General features: G+C 55.8%; 1 protein-coding gene across 3 annotated transcripts in view; it reads right to left on the reverse strand.

The window, feature by feature from the left end:
- CACNA2D2 (calcium voltage-gated channel auxiliary subunit alpha2delta 2) overlaps positions 1-23,301 on the reverse strand; it is a 149,454-nt gene that overhangs the window by 108,452 nt on the left and 17,701 nt on the right. For 2 of the 3 annotated variants that reach the window (XM_012557603.1, XM_012557576.1), the window contains exon 2: positions 12,999-13,080. In XM_012557603.1, the coding sequence (XP_012413057.1) occupies positions 12,999-13,079 (81 nt within the window). In that variant the 5' untranslated portion in view covers position 13,080. Of the gene's footprint in view, positions 1-12,998; positions 13,081-23,301 lie in introns of those variants that run through there. The other variant, XM_004368569.1, reaches the window with a different exon arrangement.

The raw sequence follows: 23,301 nt of genomic DNA on the forward strand, positions 1-23,301 counted from the left end.
TATGCTTACAAATAACAATAATAAGATTTATATATACATAAAAAAGAACCAAAAGAGATCCTGGAAATTAAAAATATGGTAACAAAATGTAAAACTTAATAGAAACATTGGAAGATAAAATTGAGAAATCTTCCAACGAAAAGACACAGAAAAGGAAAATTGGAGCGAAAAGAGAAAAAGAAAAAGGGTCTGAGTTAAGAGTTCCACAAAGAGAGAGCAAGAGAAAAGAGAAGGGAAGAAATAGTCAAAGAAATAATTCAAGAAAACTTTCCAGAACTGAAGGACATGAGTATGTAGTTTGAAAGCATCTACTGAGTAGTAAGCCTAGGGAATAAAAATAAGCCCCACTAAGGCATATCATTGTGGAATTTCTGAGCACTGGGGATAGGAAAATAATCGACAAGTTTCTGGAGATAATTAGGTCACGTACAATGAAGCAGGAATCTGAATGACTTTGGACTTCTCCATAGTAATTCTGGAAGCTGGAAGGAAATGGAGTGCTGCCTTAGAATTCTGAGGCAAATGGTTTCCAGTCTGGACTTCCAAGCCCACCTAAGCTCTCTGTCAAGTGTGGGGGAGAGGGAAGGCTTTCTGAGACATGAAAGTGTCAAAATTCTGGCTCCCATATATTTTTTTCTCATGAAGCCAGTTGAGAATGCTCTCTACCAAAATGAGGGGAAAATCCAGAAACTGAGGAAGAGGACACTCTGGGATCCAGGAAAGAGGGGACTCCAACCCAGAAGGGAGGTGAAAAAATCCCGGGGAAACATAGGGCAGCAGTTTAGGAGAGCGGCCTGTCTGTGCAGGGGCAAATTGGGCAAGACTCCCTTGAATAGTGAACTTGATAGATCCCCTGATGCATCTGAATATATGAGAGGAGGGCCAAACAAATGGTAGGGAATTTGGGACAAAAGTAGTCAAAGCTCACAGAAAACTAAGCAAATGAACAAACAAGAAACAAGACAGTTATTAACTACATAAAACACACACACACTAAAGATTACACCCAGAAGGAAGAGTAATTACTTATACTACGAGACACTGTGTCCTGACCTAACCATATCACAGTGTGGTGATACTGGGAGGACGAGGGATAGAATTGTGTGTGGGGGAAGGAGGTGAGAGAGCTAAATTCTCCTCTCCCACAGTGGGATGTCCATGGATAATGCCTAAAACTGAACAATCATGAAGAAGCGACATAAGTATGTCATTTAGAGATATGGAGCTCAGAGATTAGGAAGTGACAGCCTCGGGGAGCCAGAAATGGAGTGGAGGGGGCTGCTAAGCTCCTAACACAACACGCCTGGTAAAACTACGACTCTTAAACCACGTGCGTGTGTAACTTCATTAGAAATTCTAAATTTAAAAATCCATCTAGAAATGCAAGAAAAAAAAGAGAGAGAGGGAGGGAGGAGGAGAATAATGTAGACAGAGAATAACAGACAGACAGAGGAGTCAGGGACGGAGGACGGAACGCTTTGACTCCAGCCTCTGGCCTCGGGACAGGGACCACCAAAGGGCAGCAGCTGACATTACACTCTGTGGACATCACCACCACCTCTGTTTGCTCTTACTGCACAAGAAGACAGTTTGTGATTTCAGTTCCCTGATCAGCTGAGTACAGAGACGAGGCTTCTTAGACCAAAATGCTGAATTACTTGGTCTGAGTGACCCCTAGCCCCCACCTCAGCATTTCCCAAGAGTTGGAAGTCAGCTGAAAGCAAATTGAGGGACAACAGTCCACAGTGGCCTGAGAGATGACAAAGCCCTTCCTGGGTGCAGCAGGGAACAATTCCAGGTGGGCAGGAAGAAGCTCTAAGTCTTTCAGAATGTCTGTGTGGGCTGTGGACACAGCCCTTGCACCAACCTGTGCCGGGGTCACATGGCCCATTTCACTCGGACCCACAGGTGGCCATGTTCGGGTGGGGTGGGGGTGGGGTTGTCCCAGAAGTAGGGCCGGGTGAGTTACGAATGTCTTTGCCAATTTTCACACTCTCCTTGGAAACCAAAACTCCTGGTGTCACTTCTAGGAAACCCAATGGCACCTCCTTGCAGTGGACAGATATCCTGTTCCAGGGGCAGAACAGGGTGGGGTGTGAGGCAGCTAGCTTCTCAGTCCCAGGGAGGGAGGACGTGTGTGTATGGGGGGCACTGGTGGGCCCCATGAAAAATACAAGCCCAGAAGGGAGGAGTCCATGGCAGTTTGGAAAAACCCCAGAGCCCTCGGCTCCTCAGAGAGTGAGACGTTGAACCCAGACCCCTGGGTGGGTTTGTTCCCCTGTCAGCTCATGTGACTTAAAACAGCAGGCACCGAGCCAGGCGGGTACTCCAGGACTGCCCCCTCCATCACCCAGGCCTTGTCCAGGTCCAGAAAGCTGCATGCTCCCCAGTGCCAAATTGAGACCCAAGAACCTGTTGGGTTCAGCACGGCCGCAAGAAGCTGTTGGCACTCCAGGATGTGGGACTGCCCCAAAATTCACTCTTCCACATCTTGAGCTCACTGAGTGTCCACTGGGGAGGGGGCCCAGGTTATTGGGGCTCTCCAGGGTCCATGGCTGAAGAGGACCTTTTCCAGCTCCTCCAAGGGTTCCTAAGGGGGCTCCTGGTGAGTGCCACATTCCTGGAGGGCCCAGTTGCCCAGCTGCTGGTGAAACTCATGCAAGGGTGAGAAGCAGACCTCCTTGGGCAGCAGGGGGGCACATGTACTACCCTGAGAGCCAGTAGGAGGTGGGAGGCAAAGCCCCAATCTGACAGTCCCATCCAATAAGGGAGCCCACCTGGCCTCCCGGGTGCCCCTAGTCTGCTGCAGGGGTACAGCCACTGCCCTCACAAAGCTGTAGTCTGAGGGAGAGACAGTGTCCAAGCCCTCAGTGGCCCTAGTCTGAGGGGAGAGGCTGCCAGCTTCTCCTTGATGTAGAGAGGTGGATTTTTAGGGCCCAGACTCCTGCCTTCCCTCAGAAGGCTCCAGACCTCGCTCCCTCCATTCCCCCGAGTGGCTCCTCCACCACTTAGCAACGGAGACAATTTACATAATGCATCTAGTGTGAGAGCAATAATGGCTAGAGAAGCAGGGTGCCCCTTAGTGGCTCCTTGGGAGGCAAAATACCTGCTCCCACACTACCACCTCCTCCCTCAACGAACTGGGCCGAGATGCTGCCTGGAAGCAGGTGCCTTTAAGTGCTTGGCTGCTGCCAGGAGGGGCCCGGAAAGCCACACCAGCCTGGGAACGGAACAACCTCAGAACAGAGGCGCACGCAAAGGGAAATTTCCAAAGCATTCGAGTTTTGGACATAAATCCACTCAGCCGTGCTCCCCAAGCCCGCACCCCTGCTGGGCCCTGGACCTGCAACCGGATCCTTCTTGGAGGAGGCCGCTCGAGCAGGTGGGAGGCTGTAGCTGCAAGGCCACAGAGCCAGTCTGCAGCTGCCCCAGAGGCAGTCATGTTCAAACACAAAGGCAGCAATGGAAGGGGGCGGGGGGGGAGAATACATAAAAATTATTGGCACTGTAATCGCTTTTTATATAAATGTTCTTTTTAAAAAGTTTTCCCCAGTGTGGAAGTCCCTCTCTAAAAAGAATAAATTCACTGCACACCAATTTATTCCGCGCCTGTAGATGGAGTATAATGAAGGCTCCTCTGTCAACACCTGATCAAGAGGCAAGTGGCTGCCACTTGACCCAGCTTCAGGGTCTCCCCGCACAATGACGCAGTGCAGCAGCAGAGCCTGGGGGTCTCTGTGGGGCAGTGTTGAGGGGGCAGGCCTACATCGAGCCCGGACTCTGGGATTCAGGCACAAGCTCGACAGACCCCATGGATGCCCCAGGAGCTACGCGAATGGAGGACACAGAACAGCTACAATTACAATAACAATTTGATTCCTGCTGATGGCGATGCCCGTGGGGCTGGGGGGCTGGGGGGCTGGGAGGCTGGGGGTGTTGCGGGGGGCCTCATTTTCTACGGACAGGAGAGAGGAGGTGTTGAGCAGGCTTCTGAGGAGACAGAGCCTGGCTACAGGGCATGATGAGGAAACTGGCTTTTTCTGTCCTGGTGAGGAGGTACCTGGGGTTGTAAGTGGCGGTGGCCTGTCCTGCGCTGTAGTCCTGTGGGCACCCAGGCTGTTCCCCGAGCCCAGGGAGTCCTGACTGCCTGCAGACTCTGGAGGATGCCCCTCCTCACCAGGAGGCCCAAGACCTGAAAAGAGGTTCCAGCACAGCATTCCTCCACCGGCCACAGCTCCCTGGTCTGTGAAATGGGGACAAGGTCCGGGCGGCCTCCCACCAACCCTCAGTGAGCACTGGGTTGGGGACAATGAGTACTGTCCTGCCCAAGACAGATGTTCTCCACAGTGGAGTCACAGGTTCCCAGCCCCCATCCCAGGGCGTAGACACACAGGAGCGCGAAGACACAGATCCACAACCGACTGGCGGTCCACCCTATCCTCCCCACTGCAGGGCTGCTGAGCAGTGTCAGGCAGAGTGACTCGGAGGGATGCTCGTCATGCATGGGGACATGGGTGCGTGTGTGAACGTGCACTTCTCACCCACAACCGGGACTTCCCGGCTTCGCTAATTCATCAGTTCAGTAGTTCTCGCCTGCTCTGGGTGACAAGAGCTCTCAGCACCTGCCTCCTCGTGGCCCCAGCCTGCCCCGTACACATGCCTGCTCATGCCTCCCCACGCAGCACGCAGAGCCACGCACTCTCATCCACATACACACGCATGCACACACGCACCTGCTTATGTTCTCACAGGATGCATGCATGCAGGATCACGCTCTCATCCACATCCACATGCATGCGTGTGCCTGGTCACGTCCCCCAACACAGCATGTATGCAGGTGCCAATGCTCCCTTCCACAGACACGCGCACGCGCGCGCACACACACACACACACACAGGCTCACACATTCTCTTCTACATGCACAGGCATGCATACTCACACTCCCACGTGCAGCATCACGCATCTCACACACTCTCTTCCACATGCACACTATCATCAGCCCACATTCCACCTCACACAGGCCTCAGCAGGTCAGGGACTGTGTCTCCTAGTGAGCCAGGGGAAAGAGGAACAAGGATCACCAGGGGCCAGCTGCCTTCTAGGCCTGACTCCGTGGTCAGCTGGTCTCTGGGAGACCCGGACATGGTCCTGCCTTTCTAGCCATGGTCTCCCCACCCCTTATGATGGGGAGACTGGACCAGCCCACCAGAGGTCCCCCAGACCCACCTTCTATGTGCACCCCAGGGATGCAGAGGCAGAGGGGAGTGGGGAATATCCCACTGACCTCAGTGTTGATCTGGAGGGCTTCCTGGAGGAGGGGAGCTGTGGGCTGGGTTTAAAGCTGGGGAAAGGCCTGGGGTAGGCAGCAAGGAGTTAGGGGAGAAGAGATGGTCTGGGGGTGGGGGTGGGTGAGGACAGAGGCAGGTGGACTATGGGATGCTCCCTGCTACCCCTGCCCAGAGCCACATACCTTGGCTAGCCCTTTAAGTCCCTCCAGGAAGAGCCCAGCCTTTCCAGGCTCCAGATGTGTCTGGGTAGCCAGCACACTCCATGCAGCCAGTTCTCCTCCAGGGCCCTCTACCCTCTCACAAAGAGCAACCAAAGGCCTGTCTGCGTGGGGCCGAGTCCTGGCAGACCCCACGAAAGCCCATCTCTCCCAGGCAGCTGGCATGAAGGCTCGGCCCTGAGGTACTGGGTCTCGGTTTCCCCGTGTGGGGGTGGATGGTTCCCAGGGATCTGTGGGACAGAGTCAGAGCCCTGATCTCTCCCTCCTCAGTTGCTAGGTGCCTGTCCTTCCCTTATGCATCCATTGAACAGTTACTAGCTGAGCACCTGCTCCATGCCCACCTTGTGGGCACATACGTACATGTGTGTGCACTGCAGGCATGTGTGTACCTGTGTGTACTTGCCTGTGGGTGTACATGCGCACCTGCATGTGTGCTCACAGCCTGCTTCTCCACCCAGGCTGTGCATCCTTTTGGGTGGTGGCCCAGTCGGTCCTCCTCACCACTCCTGGCAGGAGGCCGGCCATTCAAGCACTGAGGGTCGGCTACTTGGGATGGACAAAGAGGGGGCATGAGGGGTGTGCCCAGGATTCACCCCCTGCCTCAGTCTCCTGTATCTCTGTACCTCTCTCCCGGGGACCTGGTAGTTCTGAGGACTGGCCTGCTCTCCTCCTCAGTCTCCACCCTCTACAGGGAGCAGGCCAGCCCTCCTCAGAACTACCAGGTCCCCGGGAGAGAGGTACAGAAACACAGGAGGTTTGTGGCTCTGTAACTTTCTCTAAACCCTAAATCCTGCTCACAAGGAGCAGGAAGCCACGCTCAGAGAGGGTGGAGGGAGGCCACGCCGAGCTCCGTTTCCTGCGTGGTCATGGTCAATGTTGCTCAGGCTGCCCCTGGGCCGGCTGTGGTTTGTCAAAACCAATTACTTCTCTGCCTCCACCAAGCGCTTGGGGCTCCATGAATCTCAGGCAAGTGTCCCCGTGGCTGCCACCGATCCAGCCGTGGACAGAGGTGGGGGCTGGGGAGGCACTCAGCTCAGGTCAGCTGTCCCCGGCAGCCCAGCATGGAAACCCACACCACACTCGTCCCCGTTCTCCTTCCCCCACCCTTGATCATCTGGACCAGTCCCCTGGACATGGCAGCCCCATCACTCTCTGGAGATGGATGGGGGAGGGGAACAGAGTCTGATCACTCCTCAACAAGACACAAGAGCTGGGTCCCCGTTGGAGCGGACCCCCAGCTGTTCTGCTGCAAGGCCAGCCTGTCTGAGGACCCCAGAGGAGGGCCAGAATGTTCATGGGAACAATCTCCCCATGCGGGGGGTCCTGCTTTAGGAAAGCTTGACAGACAAACCTCCCGGATTTCCAAGGTGGGAGGATTGAGGGGCGTCCACTTCAGAAAATGTCTCTCTCTTAACCTGAAGGACCCCCTGCCCCAGGCAGAGAACCTTCCAGCAGTTACTGGAGCTGCATCCCCAAGAAGAACTCCTGATCATCAGTCCTGGCCTCGGCCGCTCCGTTTTCTGACCCACTAACCTGGTACCCGTTCCCAGTGCCAATATCAGGGGCGGGCCAGAACTTGATGGCTTCATACTGCCTCCTACCCCACTGCCACCCAAGGCCCTGTCCTCTTCCATGTGTCCACAGGGCCTCGGAGACCAGCTTCTGACTCGTTGACTGATTCAAGAAATGGGCTCTAGGGCCTCTTCTGGGGCATATGGGCCCTCCCTCTCACCTCCCCCCACCTCCCCCCAGGGCTGCAGCTGGCTCCCTGGATTGCTGGCCCAAGAGGCCACGTACCCTTCTCTCGCCCACAAAGCCCTGATTCTCCAACTTCTGCCCCAACCTGGTAGCCCTTGGTCATATTCTGGTCAGATCCCCCAAAAAGATGTCATGGTCACAGGGAGGGGCTGAGTCCCAGGCTCCTGGACTGAGCTGGGTAAAGGGGATACCTGGGGCATCTGAACTCCCTAAAATTGTGGCCAGCACCTGGGAGGACAGGTAACTGGGGTGGGGAGCAAAAGGGTACTCCCACACCTGTGGGGCTCTGTCTGCAGCCCTTCCTCATCCCTGCTCCCTGGGATCCTCATGTCTCCCCGTGAGGACAAGACTGCTCAGGTCACATTTCACAGATGGGGGAACTGAGACTGAGAGAGGCAGGGCCCATCCTCCAGGTTCCACAGCGTACAAAAGCCCTGCCACTCCTGCCGCTCACCCTTTCACCACCACCCACCATTCAGCTGCTGCCCGTAACACAGGATATGGGTTCAAATCCCAGCTCTGCCACTTACCAATTGTGGGACTTCAAGTAGGCTCGCCACCTACAGAAGATACAATGTATGCCAAATGCCTCTTCTTTCCCCTCCGAGAAGTTCCCCACCCCCTGGGAACTGACCTTGGACAGATGGAGGATGTAGTGACATGGCCCCACGGTCACCTGTTGGCCCAAGCTGGAAACCGACAACCCCTCTACCCACCATGCTTGCACCACCAGCCACTGGGTCCGCTGATCCCACCCAGAAATGCCTCTCCCCTCAACACCCGAGGTCTCCACGGGAAGTCAGGTGGCAACTCCCTGCTAGGACTATCTCAGAATCCCAGAAGTCTCCTAGCAAGACTCCCTGCCCCAGCTGTCCCCTGACAAGCCCCCAGGACCAGGGGGCTCTGAATTGCACATAGATGCAATCACCAGCTCATGCCAGGTCCCCTCCTCCCAGGGAGCAGGAATGGGGAGGCACGGGAAGGGGCAGGGGCCTCAGGCTCAGCAGCCCCCGAGGAGCTGTCGGGGTAGAGGCGCCTCAGGTGGTTGGTGCCCGTGGAAGGTGTGGTCAGCACGAGCCAGCATCCCTGGTGCAGGCATCCCAGGGCAACGTCCCCGGCCCCCTGGGCCCCCCTCTGATGGGTGTGTGTGTGTGTGGAAACGGTGCGGGAGACCCAAGCCAGTCAGCTGGCCCTCAGGCGCGAGCTCCTGCCACAGGTGAAATGGCTTTTGTAAAGCTTCTCAAAATGGAATTTTCTCTTGCAGGCGACAGTGGGGTATGTGTGTGTGGGGAAGCAGAAGGGCAATACCTACCCCCCTCCAACCCTGTGTCTCTCCATGCAGTGCTCAGAAAGAGGGTTCCTAGAACTCACAGTAGGGGGGATGTCAGAAGAGGCCACGCCCGTGGCAAGGCCTGGGAAGGCAAAAGGTGGGGAGCCAGCTGGGCTGGGGATCAAAGACGGGGCCCAGGCAGGCTTCGGCCAGGCTCCCGTGCATCCACCTCTGTGTACCCTATTATGCTCAAGCAGCGGCCTCACTGCGTTTCAGACACCCTACCAGAAGTGCCCCCCCCTCAGCCCCGCGCATCCCCGCTGGGTGCCGAGCAAGAGGACCATATGGAGGGAATAATAAGACAATTAACTTTCCATTAAAGAATAATATATGTGGGTTTTTAGGGAGGCAAGCAGCAGCAATCCCTACCCAGTGGCATATTTCATACCCGCACCCCTTTCCACCCCACCCTGACAAGCCCCACATCCCGATCATTTATGCCAGGAGAGGGGAGGGCACTGCTGGGTCTCATGGGAGGCGGATGGCTGGATGGTGGGGTGGGGGCTGCACAGTAAGCACGATGAGGGGTGTGGGGGCTGCAGGAGCTGTGGGGAGGGGCTGTGATGGGATTGGGTGGGGCTCCGTCACCACCTCCCACCTGAGTCTGAGCGCTTCAGCTGGGACAGCCCATGTGTGAGGGGCATCCACCTGGCCACGGAGCTGCAGGCCTGCCTCTTTGGGGTGGATGTAACTAACCACGTGCTCTGATGGAAGGACCAGCTATGGGGTCAGGGATCACAACAGCTTGCACCCACCTTGCCCGGCCCTCCCAGGGCTGCTTTGTCCCCGGCACCTCCCTTATTCCAGGTTCCTTCCTCCCCTTCTGCTCCTGCCCCTCTAGGTCCCCTGTCACTCTTGGACACTGCTGACACCGCTTGGGATGCCCGGCTTCAGGGAGCCCTCTCCCCAAACGGGTGAAGACCACAGCTTCAGGCAGCACGCCTAGAGCCAGTGAGTGAGTATGTACGTGCAAGGAGGGGACGGGAGGGGCCTGTCTCAAAGGCACCTACAGAGGGGCCCTGTCCCCACCTCCCCGAGCTCCATGGCAAAGGGGCCCTAACGTGACCAGACTTTGGTCTACGCCAGGAGCCAGCTCCAGATGTGGCACTCTGCAAATATTAATTACACATTCGCAGGGAGCAGTGAGCAGATGGGGTGCAGGGCGGATGAGACAAGATGGGACTGTGGCGCCATCACTGATTCAGAAATGCCTTTCCCGTTGGCCTGCATCACCATGACTGTCCCGAAAAGCACAGCAGTGGGGAGGGAGATGGAGCCCTGGTGGCACAGTGGTTAAGAGCTCGGCTGCTAACCAAAAGGTTGGTATTTGGAATCCACCAGGTGCTCCTTGGAAACCCTATGGAGCAGTCCTACTCTGTCCTACAGGGTCGCTATGAGTCAGAATTGACTCAACAGCAACAGGCTTGGTTTGGTTTGGTTTTTGGGGAGGGAGATGGGAGATTTGGGGTCAGGGAATCTCTGAGTCCCGAGGTCCTGCCCCAGGCCTGCTTCTCTGCCTTGACACACCCTCCCCAACCCCACCTCTTAAAGATGCGTCCTCAGGAGGTGGCCTGGAGTCCCCAGATGCAGCCATCCTGGGTCTCTGCTCCCAGCCCAGCTCTGCCCTTACCCCCGACCTTCACCGCAGGCAATGGATCTTCTCACTTCCTTCTGCAGAGATCCTCAAAGGATGGTGCTGGGAACCCATCCCAGGGCTGGTGCAGCTAACGAGCCACTGGTTCTTCCTTACATCTGATGACAAATTCTTCTGCTTTGCTTTCCCACAAGGACCCCAGAGCTGTCTTCCTTCTATCTGGGTCAACCAGCTGTCCCTGGCTGTACCCATCAAAGTGACCTGGGCTTCAGAGTAGGGAGACCTGCCGTCTCCACATCCTCCCCCAAGTACCCCCAGGCACCTGATGAATTATTCATCCTGATCAGTCTCATTATGTAAATGAGCTCAGAGCCCTAGCATATGCTCTCTGCTCTCCCCTGCCCCCACAGGGGGACAATATGGTGCTGATGGGGGAGGGTGGAGAAGGGGTACAGGAGACGTCACTCAGTGCGCCCAGGGGCTCCAGAGGGGGCAGGCTGTGTAAGGTCCACACCTTTCTGCCCTGTTTGAGGCAGGAGTGGGCTGGCTGGGGGAGGCTCGGGTACCTAGGAGGGCATGGCTTAGACGGTGTCTGACTAAGCGTGGGGGGAGGGGATGACACACAAGCTCCTACTATGCGCTGACCCTGGGGATAGATGAGGAAATGTGATGGGGTCTTTGTAGAGAGCCACCCCCCCACCCCGCCCCGAGGAGTGTCACAGTTTCCAACCTGTAAAATGGACCACAGTCTGCAGCCAGTCATGCCCCATGGGGTTGTGGTGAGGTCGGGAGGAGGAAAGTGCCAAGGCAGGGAAAATGCTCTCCAAAGCCACTGTCTGCAGTTTCTGCACTCTTGCAGCTGCCAGCCCTCATGGCTCTGGGCTTCTGGGGGTGGGGTGGCCCCTAGGACAAGGGCAGGCAGAGAGGGCAGCCCTGGAGGGGAAGAAGGCCAATGGGGCCCGGAAGCCAGGACCATCCCAGATGCAGGTGTTTGGGGGACAGCTCCGAACCAGCTCAGGGAGGCCTGTGGAGCAGCAGTCCCAGTGGGGGCCGAGGCTATCATCTTTGCAGAGTTGGTGCCAGGGTCCACGGGAGCATCCACAGCTGGGTCAGGGCTCTGCTCCAAGCATCCTCCTGAGCCGTCGGAGCCGGGCATGGGCTGGGCGCATAGGCCCTCTCACATGCACTGGAAGGAGAGCGGTGGTGGCTCAGTCCAGGTCTGGGGAGGATTGCAGGGGGTGGGGAGATGACTGGTTGGCTCCTTCCTGCTCCCATGGCGTTACCCTCTTTCTCTAGAACCTCCCATCTGCCCTTCCCCCCTGCCCACCTTGCCAGAGTGCCCTGTGCCAAGAAACAGCCCCAGAGCTGTCAGCAGACAGTAAGAGGCTGAGAAAGCAGGTGAGAAAAAACTGGAGCAGGACACAGCCGCTGGAGAGCTGGCAGCCACCGGCAGGCAGAGGGGCTGCCAGGAGGAGCCAGGAATGCCAGGTCAGTGCTTCTCTTCTGCCGGCCATGCTGGCCACAGCCACATCAGCCCCGGCCGGGCCCCGGCCGGCTCCTCACTGCCTGGCTGGCTCATCCTGTCCACCCTTCTAAGAGGGAAGCACCGCCAGAGGAGGAGCAGCACCCTGGAATGGGAGTCAGACCCCAGGTCCAAGCCCTAGCTCTGCCACGAGCCAGCTGTGTGACCTTGGTTACTGCTGGGGGCGGGTGGTGGTGGTAGGGGATGTGCTCATTGGTAGAAGCGTCTGGAATCACTCAAGTCCCATCAGGAAGGAAGGGAATACATTTGGGAATAAAAATGATCAACAAGGGAAATTCAAATTTGATTTCTAGAAGAGGCTGCGTATCCACCTTGGCCTGAACCTGGCCTCTTTCCACGTGCTGCCAGTCTTACCACCGCATCCTCCAGCCAAACTTCCCAGCAGGGCACCTAATCAGTGAGCCTAAGCCTAGACTCTGCTGAACCACCACAAACCCATAAACTTGCTTTACTCTGTAGTTCCCAGGCCAGCCATCAGCAGGAGATCACCGTTAATCCCCTGCTCACTTCTGGCTAGTACCTCCTGGGCCACACCCCCAGCAACGAGATCCTCAAAGTCCCACAGGTACCCCAGAGTCCCACCCCCACCACTCCAAAGCTCAGCTTTCCTCAGCCATGTCAAGAGCAACAGCTCAGGAGCCCGTGGCCTGACAGCAACACATTTTGCAGCCTTCTGGGGGTGACGGATGGCCTGCTCCCCACATCACTATTTCAAACATTAACATAATCTCCCAGGATGAATGTGGTCGCTTGCACCTAATCAATCACCCCTCCCACCCCTTGATCCCTCATCCCTCCAAGCACGAGCTTCCAACCCAACTCCCGGCTAAGAGCGGGCAGCACTGCTATCTGGGGTTGCTCAGCCCAGCCGCCCCGCTCATTCCATGGACAGTTCCTCTGGCTTTCATCCCCACATCTGCATCTGCTGAACCCTTGCGGGCTCCCACACTAGCCCAAGCATAAACCTCACCCACCTGAGGAACCCTAAAAGCCCCTATGACCACCTTACAGAGACAACAGACATCATCAGAGCCGACCCGTTACTGCTTAAACACAATGACCTCTGGAAGAACAGACCAAGACCCAAGGGATCCACTGGCTTTCCTGGTGATCTCTCCCACCTGCCCCCACAGGCCCAGCAGTGTCCCCATACCAGGACCTCCACAATGCCAAATCTTCTTTGCTCCTTATTTCTGAACTCCCCATCCCTATCAATTCCCACTTGGAAAAGGGTCCCTGAAGAGAATGCAAGTCGTGCCAAGTTTACCTCTCGGAGATGCTGGACGCCCCCAAAAATCCGCATTACACCATCGATCTCCTGCTCCAAGCGCCGGGCCCAGTGCTGCATCCTGCGTGCAGAGAGGAGAGAGGGGTCAGGAGAACCCACTAGGTGCGGGAATAGCCCAGCCCCAGCCACCCAGGAGTGATCAGAGGCAGCTACCCCGCCAGAGCCTAATTTTCACTAGGGGAGAAGCAGAGGCAAGGCCCAGAGCTCGCCTGTGGTTTCCCTTTGAAGTCCAGACCCGGTGGCCCGGGCTCTCCTCATGCACCATTGGACTGCTAGGGAGGAGAGAGGATTGTATTTTAACTGCACTGAGGGAGTTCACCGGCTCGAAGATACCCGCAGGGAGACTATTTTTCACCATGAAGAGCCAGCCCTTGATGTCGAGGCTCTGAATATGGGAACTTCTGGACACTGGGAGGAGGCAGGGTATGAGTGGGCTGGGTGGGGTCTGGCTGGATCTTAGGGCCTCCTGTCCCCGAGGCCGGGTGGGGCCTGGAGAAGGGGAGGAAGCACCAGTCTCTGCTGCTACCACCAAGTCGCTGTGTGACCTGGGGTAGGTCCCTGCCCCTCTGGGCCTCGTCTGAGAAATGGATGTGGGGATCTTCCAGCTCAGACAGCCCTCGCCTTTTGCACCCTGTAAACATGCTTACCTGAGGCTCATCACTAGATGCCCCGCAAGAACCACCCACCCATAGGTTCAGTTCAGACCACCCTGTCCCTTTCTGGGGCCTGGCAAGCCCCACAAATCCTTCACCTGAGCCACCGTCCTGAGCAGGTCTCCCTTACACTGGTACCACCTTGAGTTTGTTTTAACCCATCTGTGACTTGGCTTCCTCCTCCAGAATGTGGCAATAATTTGGGGCCACCTCTTAGGGTATCATGAGGACACGTGAGAATAGCCAAGTCAAGGATGCCTCATGGGGGCCCTAAAGCTGTGAGTGACCAGGAGGGAGCGGTGGTCACATGGCCTTGTATTCTCAGCCCCACACCCATGAACAGAGACAGTATCTGAGGAAGAATCTGGACCCGTTCAAACCTCCTGTGGATCCTCCCACCCCTTCAGGCAGTGCCAGATCAAGTGAGTAATATTCCACTGGTCCCTGCCCGGGGCCGGCCACAGAGATGCTCTCCACATGGCCAAAGGCATTCTTTACTGTGACCATGCTCCCTGAGCCATGGGCTGCCCTAATGCAGCTGAAAAGGTACCTCAACTTCTTCATCCCACCTGACATACTCCCATTTTGCAGAAGGAGGTCCCCCTAGGGAGGGTCCATAGGAGAATTACCACAAAGATTTAGATAAGCTACAGGTCAAGCATGGCCCATAGGGCTCAGGAGAGGCCATCTGTGCTGGAGGGCACCCTAGGAGCCACAGGGTCAGGGAATTGTGTCTGGTCCCAACACACCCCTGGGCCTGCCACCTCTCCTAGTGCTGTTTGGGGCCTTGACTCCCTTCTGACTCACTGGGTCAGAAGAGCCCAAGTCTCTACCCTGGCCCACTGCCCCACATCCCTCCTCAGGCCTGTGACTGAGGGCTGGGCCTGTGCCATTGTGAGCCCGGGTCGGTTGGCATGGGAACTCGGAGCAGGAGGCGGGCAGATCACTAATTGCAATTTGCCAAGCTGAATGTCAGGACCGTGATGGGAAAAAAAATTAACATCAAAAGAAAGGTATTAGCTTCAGCTTGTTGCCGGCTGAGCCTGATTCCCACCTCCACTCCCGACCACAGGGGAAAAATCTAACCCTGAGCCAGGGCGAAGGCCCACCTGCCAGCTGGGCTAAGAAGGGCAATCAGGTCTCAGCCACCAGCCTGGGGAGGGCACAGCACAGCAGAGAAGGGAGAGCCTGCTTGGCCCGGCCCCTGTCCCCCATGCGCTGGTCACTTGGCCCTCGCTGTGAGTGGACAGTATGGCAGGCGGCTGTTTTGTGCTCCTGAAATGGAGCGTTGAGGGCTAATGTTGGGATGGGCCAGTGCATAGTCTTACGTCCAGCCAGGCAGGAGGTGGACAAACAGCCCTGTGTCACAGAGCTCATCTCCAAGGGAAGCCATTAGCTCCGCCTGGCCCTGACCCCAACCTCCACCACTCCCTGGTCCAGAGGACAAAACGCCAATCGTAACCCTTTCTGAGGTTAATATTTATTGGGCGCCCACTATGTAAAAAGTGTTGTGCCGGCTGATCGCCTACTCTCTTTTGTTTCAGTCCTCATAAAGAAGCAAACATTATCATCCCCAACCCCCAACTTGCAGGGGAAGAAAGTGAGGTACACAGGGTTTAAGTGACCTGTGCAAGGTCACCTATCCAGGAAGTAGTGGACACAGGACTCGACCCAGGGGTGTGTTGGAGTCCTGCACCTCTTCCCACCTCTGCGTTCAGTATAGTCATCTTGGGAGCGTGCGATCGGCCGCGGTGGAAGTATTTATACCACGTAAATTGGCAAATGCTACAAATCAGGGCTTCTCCCCCCGGACGGTGAATTGTAATCATTTACCAGCACACCACTGATTCCACTCCAGGCTGTTGACTTTTTTCTAATGTATTCGTAGGTCTCAAGTTCTAGGATTTCACAAATAAGTTAAAAAAAAAAATTAATTGGGAGAAGAGACATGGGTGCCAAGGTTTTATTTTGCTCAGACAGCACATTATTATTATAATCAACATCATTTCATCTAAAAAAGATATTTCAACACTTAAAATTTTTTTAGAAGAGCCAAATCTCAGGATAAGGTATAGTTTTTCCCAAGAAATTTTCTCTCTCTCTCTCTGACACACACACACACACACACACACACACACACACTGTCTCCCCAGCCCTACCCCAGACTGAGTAGCTCTAGATTCTGCTATGGGCTTCAGAGACTGGCCCACCCATGGCCCATCAGGACACGCCACACCCACCCTCCCTCTAGGGACAGCTTCAGCCCTTAAACTGGCGCCCTGGGCCTGACGGGCACACCCTAGACTCCAGCTCCAGTGCCCGTCAGCAAAATGCCAGGGAAAACAAGTTACTCTGATTATTTACCTGAAACAAACCCAATTAGAAAGGCAATATACAGTGTGCCCAAGAGTTAAAAATGAACACAATGGATAACTCATTTCACTATCAGAGATGGGACTTTGGGGGTTCCAAGGTTTGGGCTGTGTCCCAGTGTCGGATCCAAGGGGGTGACACACGGCACAGAGGTGGCCAGAAGTAGACTGTGTCCCTGCAGCGATCCTGCCCCGAGGTTGGAGAAACCATCCACCAATCCAAGACCTACCCTGGCCAGGCACAGTCCCACTCACTCCCGCAGAATGGCCTGGGGCTATGGACGGATGGGGGATGCACCAGGACCCACAGCCCTGCTGGGTCAAAGGCAAACTAGCCAAATCCTGCCAGGACTCCTATCAGCTTGGGCCCAAGTGCCCACCCAGCTCTGCCAATGTCTCCCTGGCTGAAGTGCTGCCCAATGGTCACTCTCCCAGGTCACACTCCCAACTCCGGAGACCCACCTGATGCCTACCTGCCCACCGACTACCCTGTGATTTTCCATCTCTTCATGGAGATGACACAGCTTAGCTCCTAAGTGCTAAATTAGCAAGACAGTGAAGGGCAAGTGCCTGGGAGGAGGCAGGTGCAGCTCAGGCTGCAGCCGGCAGGAGCACTAGTGTGGGAGGGAGAGGCTGGTGACTGACACCATGTCTGCCAATGTGCCCAAGCCCAGGGAGGTGCAGGCACTGTGCACCCATTTTACAGATGAGAAAACTGAGGCCCCCAGCAAATTAAAGCATGGGTACAGGGCCATACCATCAGCTCCATGACCCCACCCTTCATTCCAGGCTCAGGTGGAACAGTGCGCCTCTGGAAAGCCTGAGGAAGAGGCTGCCCTGCCAGCTGTCAACCTCAGCTTTCCCATCTATAAATGAGGGTGATAATGACCATTTGCATGAACCGTTTTAACAGACTTGAAGATTCTTTGAGTGCAAATCACATCCACGTGGAAATCTTGATGGCAGTATTATTATTGGGCAGCCCCCTGAGGGCTAGAAGCTCATCCAATAAAGGCCCCTTCCAGTTCTAAGCAGATGTTAGACCAATGCCTGCGCTTGCGGGGAGGGGAGTGGAGGAAGGGTGCTTCAGAAGAGGATTCCCCTAATGGAGAGCTACATCTGAAAAAAAAAAAAAAAAAAAATCAGGCATTGAAAACCCTCTGCAGCACAGTTCTACCCGGACACACATGAGGTCGCCATGAGTCAGAATCATCAACGGCAACTGGTGGTGGTTGGTAGTAGAATGGCTCCTTTTAACCCCCTGCTCCCCTGGTTACAGTCTTCCCAGCTGGGAGAGGCCAGGAGTGGGCACAGGGCAAAGATTCACGTGTCTAGGCCCAGCAGACTGAAGGCAGTCCGGCAGGGAAGAAGATGCAGGTCAAGACACCATGTGCTGTGGGACACCAGACCTCGGTCTCCAGGGCTTGGTTCAGAACCAAGAGGCGCGGGTGAGGAAAGAGGGGGTGTCACCATCAGACAAGGAAGCATGGGGTGAGGAGCCGGGCTGAGGATCCCCTTTAGCAGACAGCTGAGACCCAGCTAGAGGGCCCCAGGTCTAACTACAGAGCACTCAGGTGGGGCCTCCAGCTCTGAGACCTCGAAGAGTGAGCTGGGGGAGGAGTCAGAGGACCAGCTGCAAAAACTCACTTGGTGGGGGGAGAAGGGCAAGGGGGAGGAGAGGGAGAGAAAGACAGGGGCCCATGGGAGAAGAGAAGGGTGAGACCCACGGGGGAGGACAGGATGGGTAGAAGGGAAAAAGCCAGAGTGCAGATGCAGCAGCATAGATTAAACTGTTGCCAGTTGTTAATTTTATACGCGAAGTTGTTGATCAGAATGTGACTTAATTGTACAGTATAATCCAAGCTTTTGGAATAAATTATGCAGAAAACTCATCTATAATTAAACAAATCAAAAAACCAGAGACAGGTTCACCCTCAGAGGGCACGGGTGGGTGTGGGCAGCTGGACCTGGCAGAGGGGCGAGAAGGGGAGGGGGAAGAGATTTGTTCAGGAGCAGACCGGGGCAGGCCCGGGAGAGGCAGGAGGTGGAGCCCTGCTGGGGGGTGAGGGCTGCTGATGGTGGAGGGGGCAGAGATGAAGGGGGGCTTTCCCATAAACCTCCAGGCAGATTCGGGCTCCCCATCTCCAGGGAAGCCAAACTGCTGGGATCCCCAGACTCTGCCACAGCAAAGCCTTCTCACCACTCACACAGAGGCATTTGCTGCCATCAAAGCCCTGCTGCAGGCCGCCTCTACCAGGCAGCCTGCCTGGATAGCCTCACTCCACTGGAGGCCCATACACAGTCTACAGCCCTCCCTACAGCTCAGCTGTGCTGAGGGTGGGACAGTAGGTGAGGTAGGAGGGGTGGATGCCAGGGCAGGACTGGTGTGGGGGGCAGGTGAAAGTTGTGGGAGCAGGCACAGGGGAGGCCACTTATTGCCAAGGGCACTGTGAACCAAACTTGGCAATGGCGGGGGAGGGGGCAGTGTATGGCTAGAGCATTTTCGAGGCTGTGGCAGCTGAAAACCCACAAGTCTCTTGCTTCTCTCGTGACCAATTATTCTCCCAGCTCTGGGGGAGGCAACAATTTAAAATAAGGTGCTATTTAATTATTCTGATTATATTTCAGCCGACCTGCCACCTCCCACCTTGGTGCTTTTCCAAGTCTTTTAAAGGGGAAAGAAAGACAGGACAGGAGGGGGAGGTGGAAGTGACAGACAGAGAGACACAAAGAAGACAGACAGATATGAAGAGAGCCCAAAAGAGCTGAGAGGAGAGGGTAGCTGTGTTAGCTGACCTGGCCCCAGTGGCAGACAAGCTGGTCAGTGGGCAAAGGTGCCACTCCATCCTCCCAGCCTGGAGAGGGCGTGCCTCCCACAACAGCCACTTAAAACTCACAGGGCACCCGGCCCCTCCCTTAGCCCTGCTGCAAATAGTGGGAAGCTTAGGGATGCACTCTAGATGGTGGCACCTCCAGGGCCACCTCCTCTGGGAGGGTCCAACCTGACCACTTGGGCTGATGTCCCTCTGCACCTAGATTAAGCACCTAGATCCAGCTCCAGCTCTTCTGAGACGAGGTGTACCCTGTTAGACCTCAATTTTCCCATCTGGAAGATGGATATAAAGTTCACCATCTTGCAACCTCCCAGGATCCAAAGAGACGACAGGTGGAAAACGCTGCCACATGAAACGGATGCTAACAGGGGTGACTGCCCACACACTCACGCACACACAGACCCATCCGGACGGCACGGCTGCTCTCCCCACAGCCAAATCTCCCTCCTCCCACCTGCAGCTCACTAAGTGTGGGGTGGTTTTGCCTCCCCCTAAGACTGGGGGATCCGGGTGGGCTGCAGCCCCTCCCTGTGCCGCCTCAGAGACCCCCGACCTAGAGGAGACCTTACTGGAAGGGGCAGGGTCTCCTGTAATGAGTGTTCTTCTTGCTTGTCTGCTCAGGAGGGGAGACTCTTGGGACTCAGTGTCTTGCAGGGCTCAAAGGCCCAGGGCAGCCCCCACCCTAATCACAGCCTCCTGAAGCAAACAGGGTTGGCAGAGGGCAACAGTCTGGCTGTCTTGGTTATCTAGTGCTGCTATAACAGAAATACCACAAGTGGATGGCTTTAACAAACAGGAATTTATTTTTTCACAGCTTGGGAAGCTAGAAGCCTGAATTCAGAGCGCTGGCTCTAGAGGAATTCTTTCTCTCTCTGTCGGCTCTGGAGGAAGGTCTTCGTCTCTTCAGCTTCCACTTCCTGGTTCCCTTGAGATCTCCATGTGTCTTGGCATCTATCTTACCCCATCTCCACTCTGCTCACTTGTTTAATTTCTTTCATATCTCAAAAGAGATTGACTCAAAACACACCTTATGCTAATCATGCCTCATTAACATAACAAAGACAACCCATTCCCAAATGGGATTAGAACCACAGGCATAGAGATTAGGATTTACAACACATACTTTGGGGGGGACATAATTCAGTCCATAACACTGGCCAAGTCACTAACTCCGAGGAAGCCAACTGGGCCAAGCCACTCCAGGCCGTTGGGCTCAGAGATGTGGAGACCAGTCAGCACTGGGCCTCACACTGCACAGATCAGGGAGGAGAAACCGAGGCCAGGATGAGAGAGGGGCATGCTTGCTCAGCTGATTCACACTGGAATAAGGCTCCCCAGCTAGCTTCCCACCATTGCACAAGCAGGTAAACTGAGGCATGAGACTCAAAGAGAACTGGCCCATCTTCCACCGGTTTGTGATTCAGCTGAAGGGACCCCTAATGTGAGCAACACGACCCCACAGGAGCACCATCCCCACCCACCCATCCTGTACACACAGGTGTCAAGCCAGCCCATTTATCACGAGGGATTCTTAGAGACCCAGTGGAGCTGGGGGAGGGGGCTGGTGCCAGCGAAGCTCAAATTAGCTCAGATCCATCGGCCTCAACTATGTGTGTCTTGGGACCTTGCCCAAATACCACTCCTTAATGAGGTTATTAATTATGGGGCTGTCCCTTTCCTTTCTTCGCTTCGAAAGACTTTCCCTTCTAATTGGGGCTCGGACAGGAGGCAGCAAGCCTGTGTCTCCCCCTCAGACTCACTGGGAACAGTCATCCGGCTTTAATTAGGGTGCTGGGTCCAGGGCAATATTTACTCATAACAGCCTGAGGGGGCGGGGATGAGCTGAGGGAAGAAGCAAGGTCTGGAGCCAGGGAGCAGTGACACTCTCAGGGCTGGAGAGCCCAGGCAAGCCCACTTGGCCCAGAGAGGAATGGAGAGTGCCCAGGGTCACGCAGCAAATAACCACCACACTCTGCCAAATATCACCCCATCAGTGCAGACAAACAAGGATCAAGGGCCCGCTGGAGCACCGGCAATCAGGGAGGACTGCGTGGAGGGGACAAGGCCTCAGCCAGGGATGTACAGGCTGAGAAAGAGGAAAGCAGTTTCCCAGCATCGTTTACGAAGACGAAGTTGAAGGTTGACCTGAGCCTGAATTCTGTTTTAGCTGTGTGACCTTGGGTATACCCTTTCCCCCGGGGCCTCAGTTAGCTTGTCTAGTAAGTGAACAGAATAAGGGGCAGCACAAGGTGGTCACACATCCTTACTGCCACACCCACAGCCACAGGGTTCCTGAGCAGCCCCGCCCCCAAGCCTGGTCTCAGGTGTTCCAGCAGCGGGGAGAGGGCCCTAAGGGGGACTGCTCCAGCTTCCAAGGGAGAAAATCCTGCCCCAGCAGCCCCTACAGTACCAGGTGGGGGAACCTGGAGAAGGCACCAAGCAGCAGGGGAGAAGAAATGGGCACGCAGCAAGAAAGAAAACACGGTTCTGCAGAAGAGGTGGGGTCGGGTGGCACCAAGGCCCCAGAGCCAGAGTTGGTGGGCTTGGCCAGGGTGATGTCCTGGGTCTGGCCAGGGGCTGTCTCTCATCCAGCCCCTGCTGTGTGCCAGACCGCCTCGGAGGCTCACACCCAGCTCTGTGCCTTTGCCTCTCTAGGGGTCAGTTTTCCTCTCTGCCCAAGGAGAGGTGGCCTGAGGCCTCAACAGGCCCTTTGGGGATCTATGTCCCAAGGGGTCTGACTGGGGCCCTCCCTACCTGGTGCCTGCACCTGTGTGCAGGGCATCACAGTGGTGACAGGCAGGGGCTCTCACTGCCATAATTCATCTTCACAGCAGCCGGATTATCATCGCCAGTCCTCAGAGGGGGAAAGGGAGGCAAAGAGCAAGGTTGCACGGCTAACGAATGCCAGTCAGTATCACACATCTCTCCTCAGGACACCCAGCTGCCCATGGGTCACGGCCACAAGGATGCGGAACAGGCCTCTCAAACTGAATGTATCGATACCAAGACCCTGGCCTCCCTCTGGACCTACTCCCCACCCTCCACACAACACACACGTACACACCCGCCTCCCCTGGCTCAGCTGTTCAAGGCCCAAAGGCTCAGGGTAAGCCGGAACCCACTTTCTCTCACACCCACATCCAAACCATCAGCAAGTCCTGTTGGCTCCACCTTCCCAACAAGCCTGCATCCACCCTCGCCCACCACCTCCCTGGCCCCTGCCTGGCCTGGGCCACCATCATCTCCTGGAGCAGTTCAGCCACTAGTCCCCTGGTCTCCGGCTTCTACCCTCAGGCCCGGCCCACACCTCCCCAGTCTGCCGGTCCCACACATAACCAGCGTCCTGTTAGATTCATGTCCCTCCTCTGTCAACTCCCTGCTCCATGACACTAGAAGAAAAGTCAGTCTGCTCAGTGGCCGCACTCCCAGTGGCCTCCCTAACCTTGATGCTCTGGCCACAGTGGCCTCCTCACTGTGGCTTGAACATACCTGCGTGCTCCCTTTGCACACACTGTTCCTCTGCCTGGAACAGTCTTTCCTCAAATGTCCACGGGGCCCCTCCCTTGCCTTCTTCACCTGTTCAGTGAGGCCCACTTTGACACCCCACTTTATAAATGCACTCCCCAGCACAACCACTCTCCAGATGCCCTCCTCAGGTTATTGTTCTAGCTGGTATTCCGCTAGACCGCCTCCTCTCTTACTTATGCCTGCCTCTGCCCAGGACTGGGAGAGCCCTGCGGGAGGCGCCTCCTGCTCCCCCACCTGGAAGAACTGACCCTTTGCTGAGCCCTCCCAGCCATCCAGCCCCAGTCTGCATGTGGCTGCCCTAGGAGCAGGCAGGCGGGTGGGCAGTGGGACCTGTGGAGGGGCTGGAAGTGCAGCAGCTGCCCCAGGGCTGGCCCGGGAGGCCCTTCCTTTCCCCGGCTCCTCTCCATATGAATTATTAAGGCTCATTTATGATGGGCCTGCCCAGGCCTGTGGCTTCCGTGCATAATTCATGGTTCTTCCAGTGCCTTCTCTCGCACACTTAGATTCTAGTTCTTGGGGCTGGAGCCAAGGGCTTTGCGCAGGCTCATCCACTCCCCTCTCTGTGCCTCAGTTTCCCATCTGTGGACTGATAGTGTTGAGTCACATTGGTGGGTTTCAAACTGCTCTGGCAGTAGAATCACTTGCCTTTAATTTTTTTAACAAAATCCTACCTGGAGCCCCACTATGCAACTAGTAAGGTTGTAACTCAAAAGCATAAATGTTTTGGAGGGTGTACTATAGAACACAACTCGGAGTAAGGTTAATGATCAGTACAAACAATGAGGGCCTGGACGGGGGGTCCACGGGGCCTCTGCAGCTCCCATCACCCCCACACCCAGTTTATTGCCGTGTTTTGCTTTCACTGCGCTATCCCGAGAAACTCCTGGGGCCCACA

This window comes from Trichechus manatus, unplaced genomic scaffold, assembly GCF_000243295.1.
Source record: "Trichechus manatus latirostris isolate Lorelei unplaced genomic scaffold, TriManLat1.0 scaffold00001, whole genome shotgun sequence".
NCBI classification, from domain to species: Eukaryota; Metazoa; Chordata; class Mammalia; order Sirenia; family Trichechidae; genus Trichechus; species Trichechus manatus.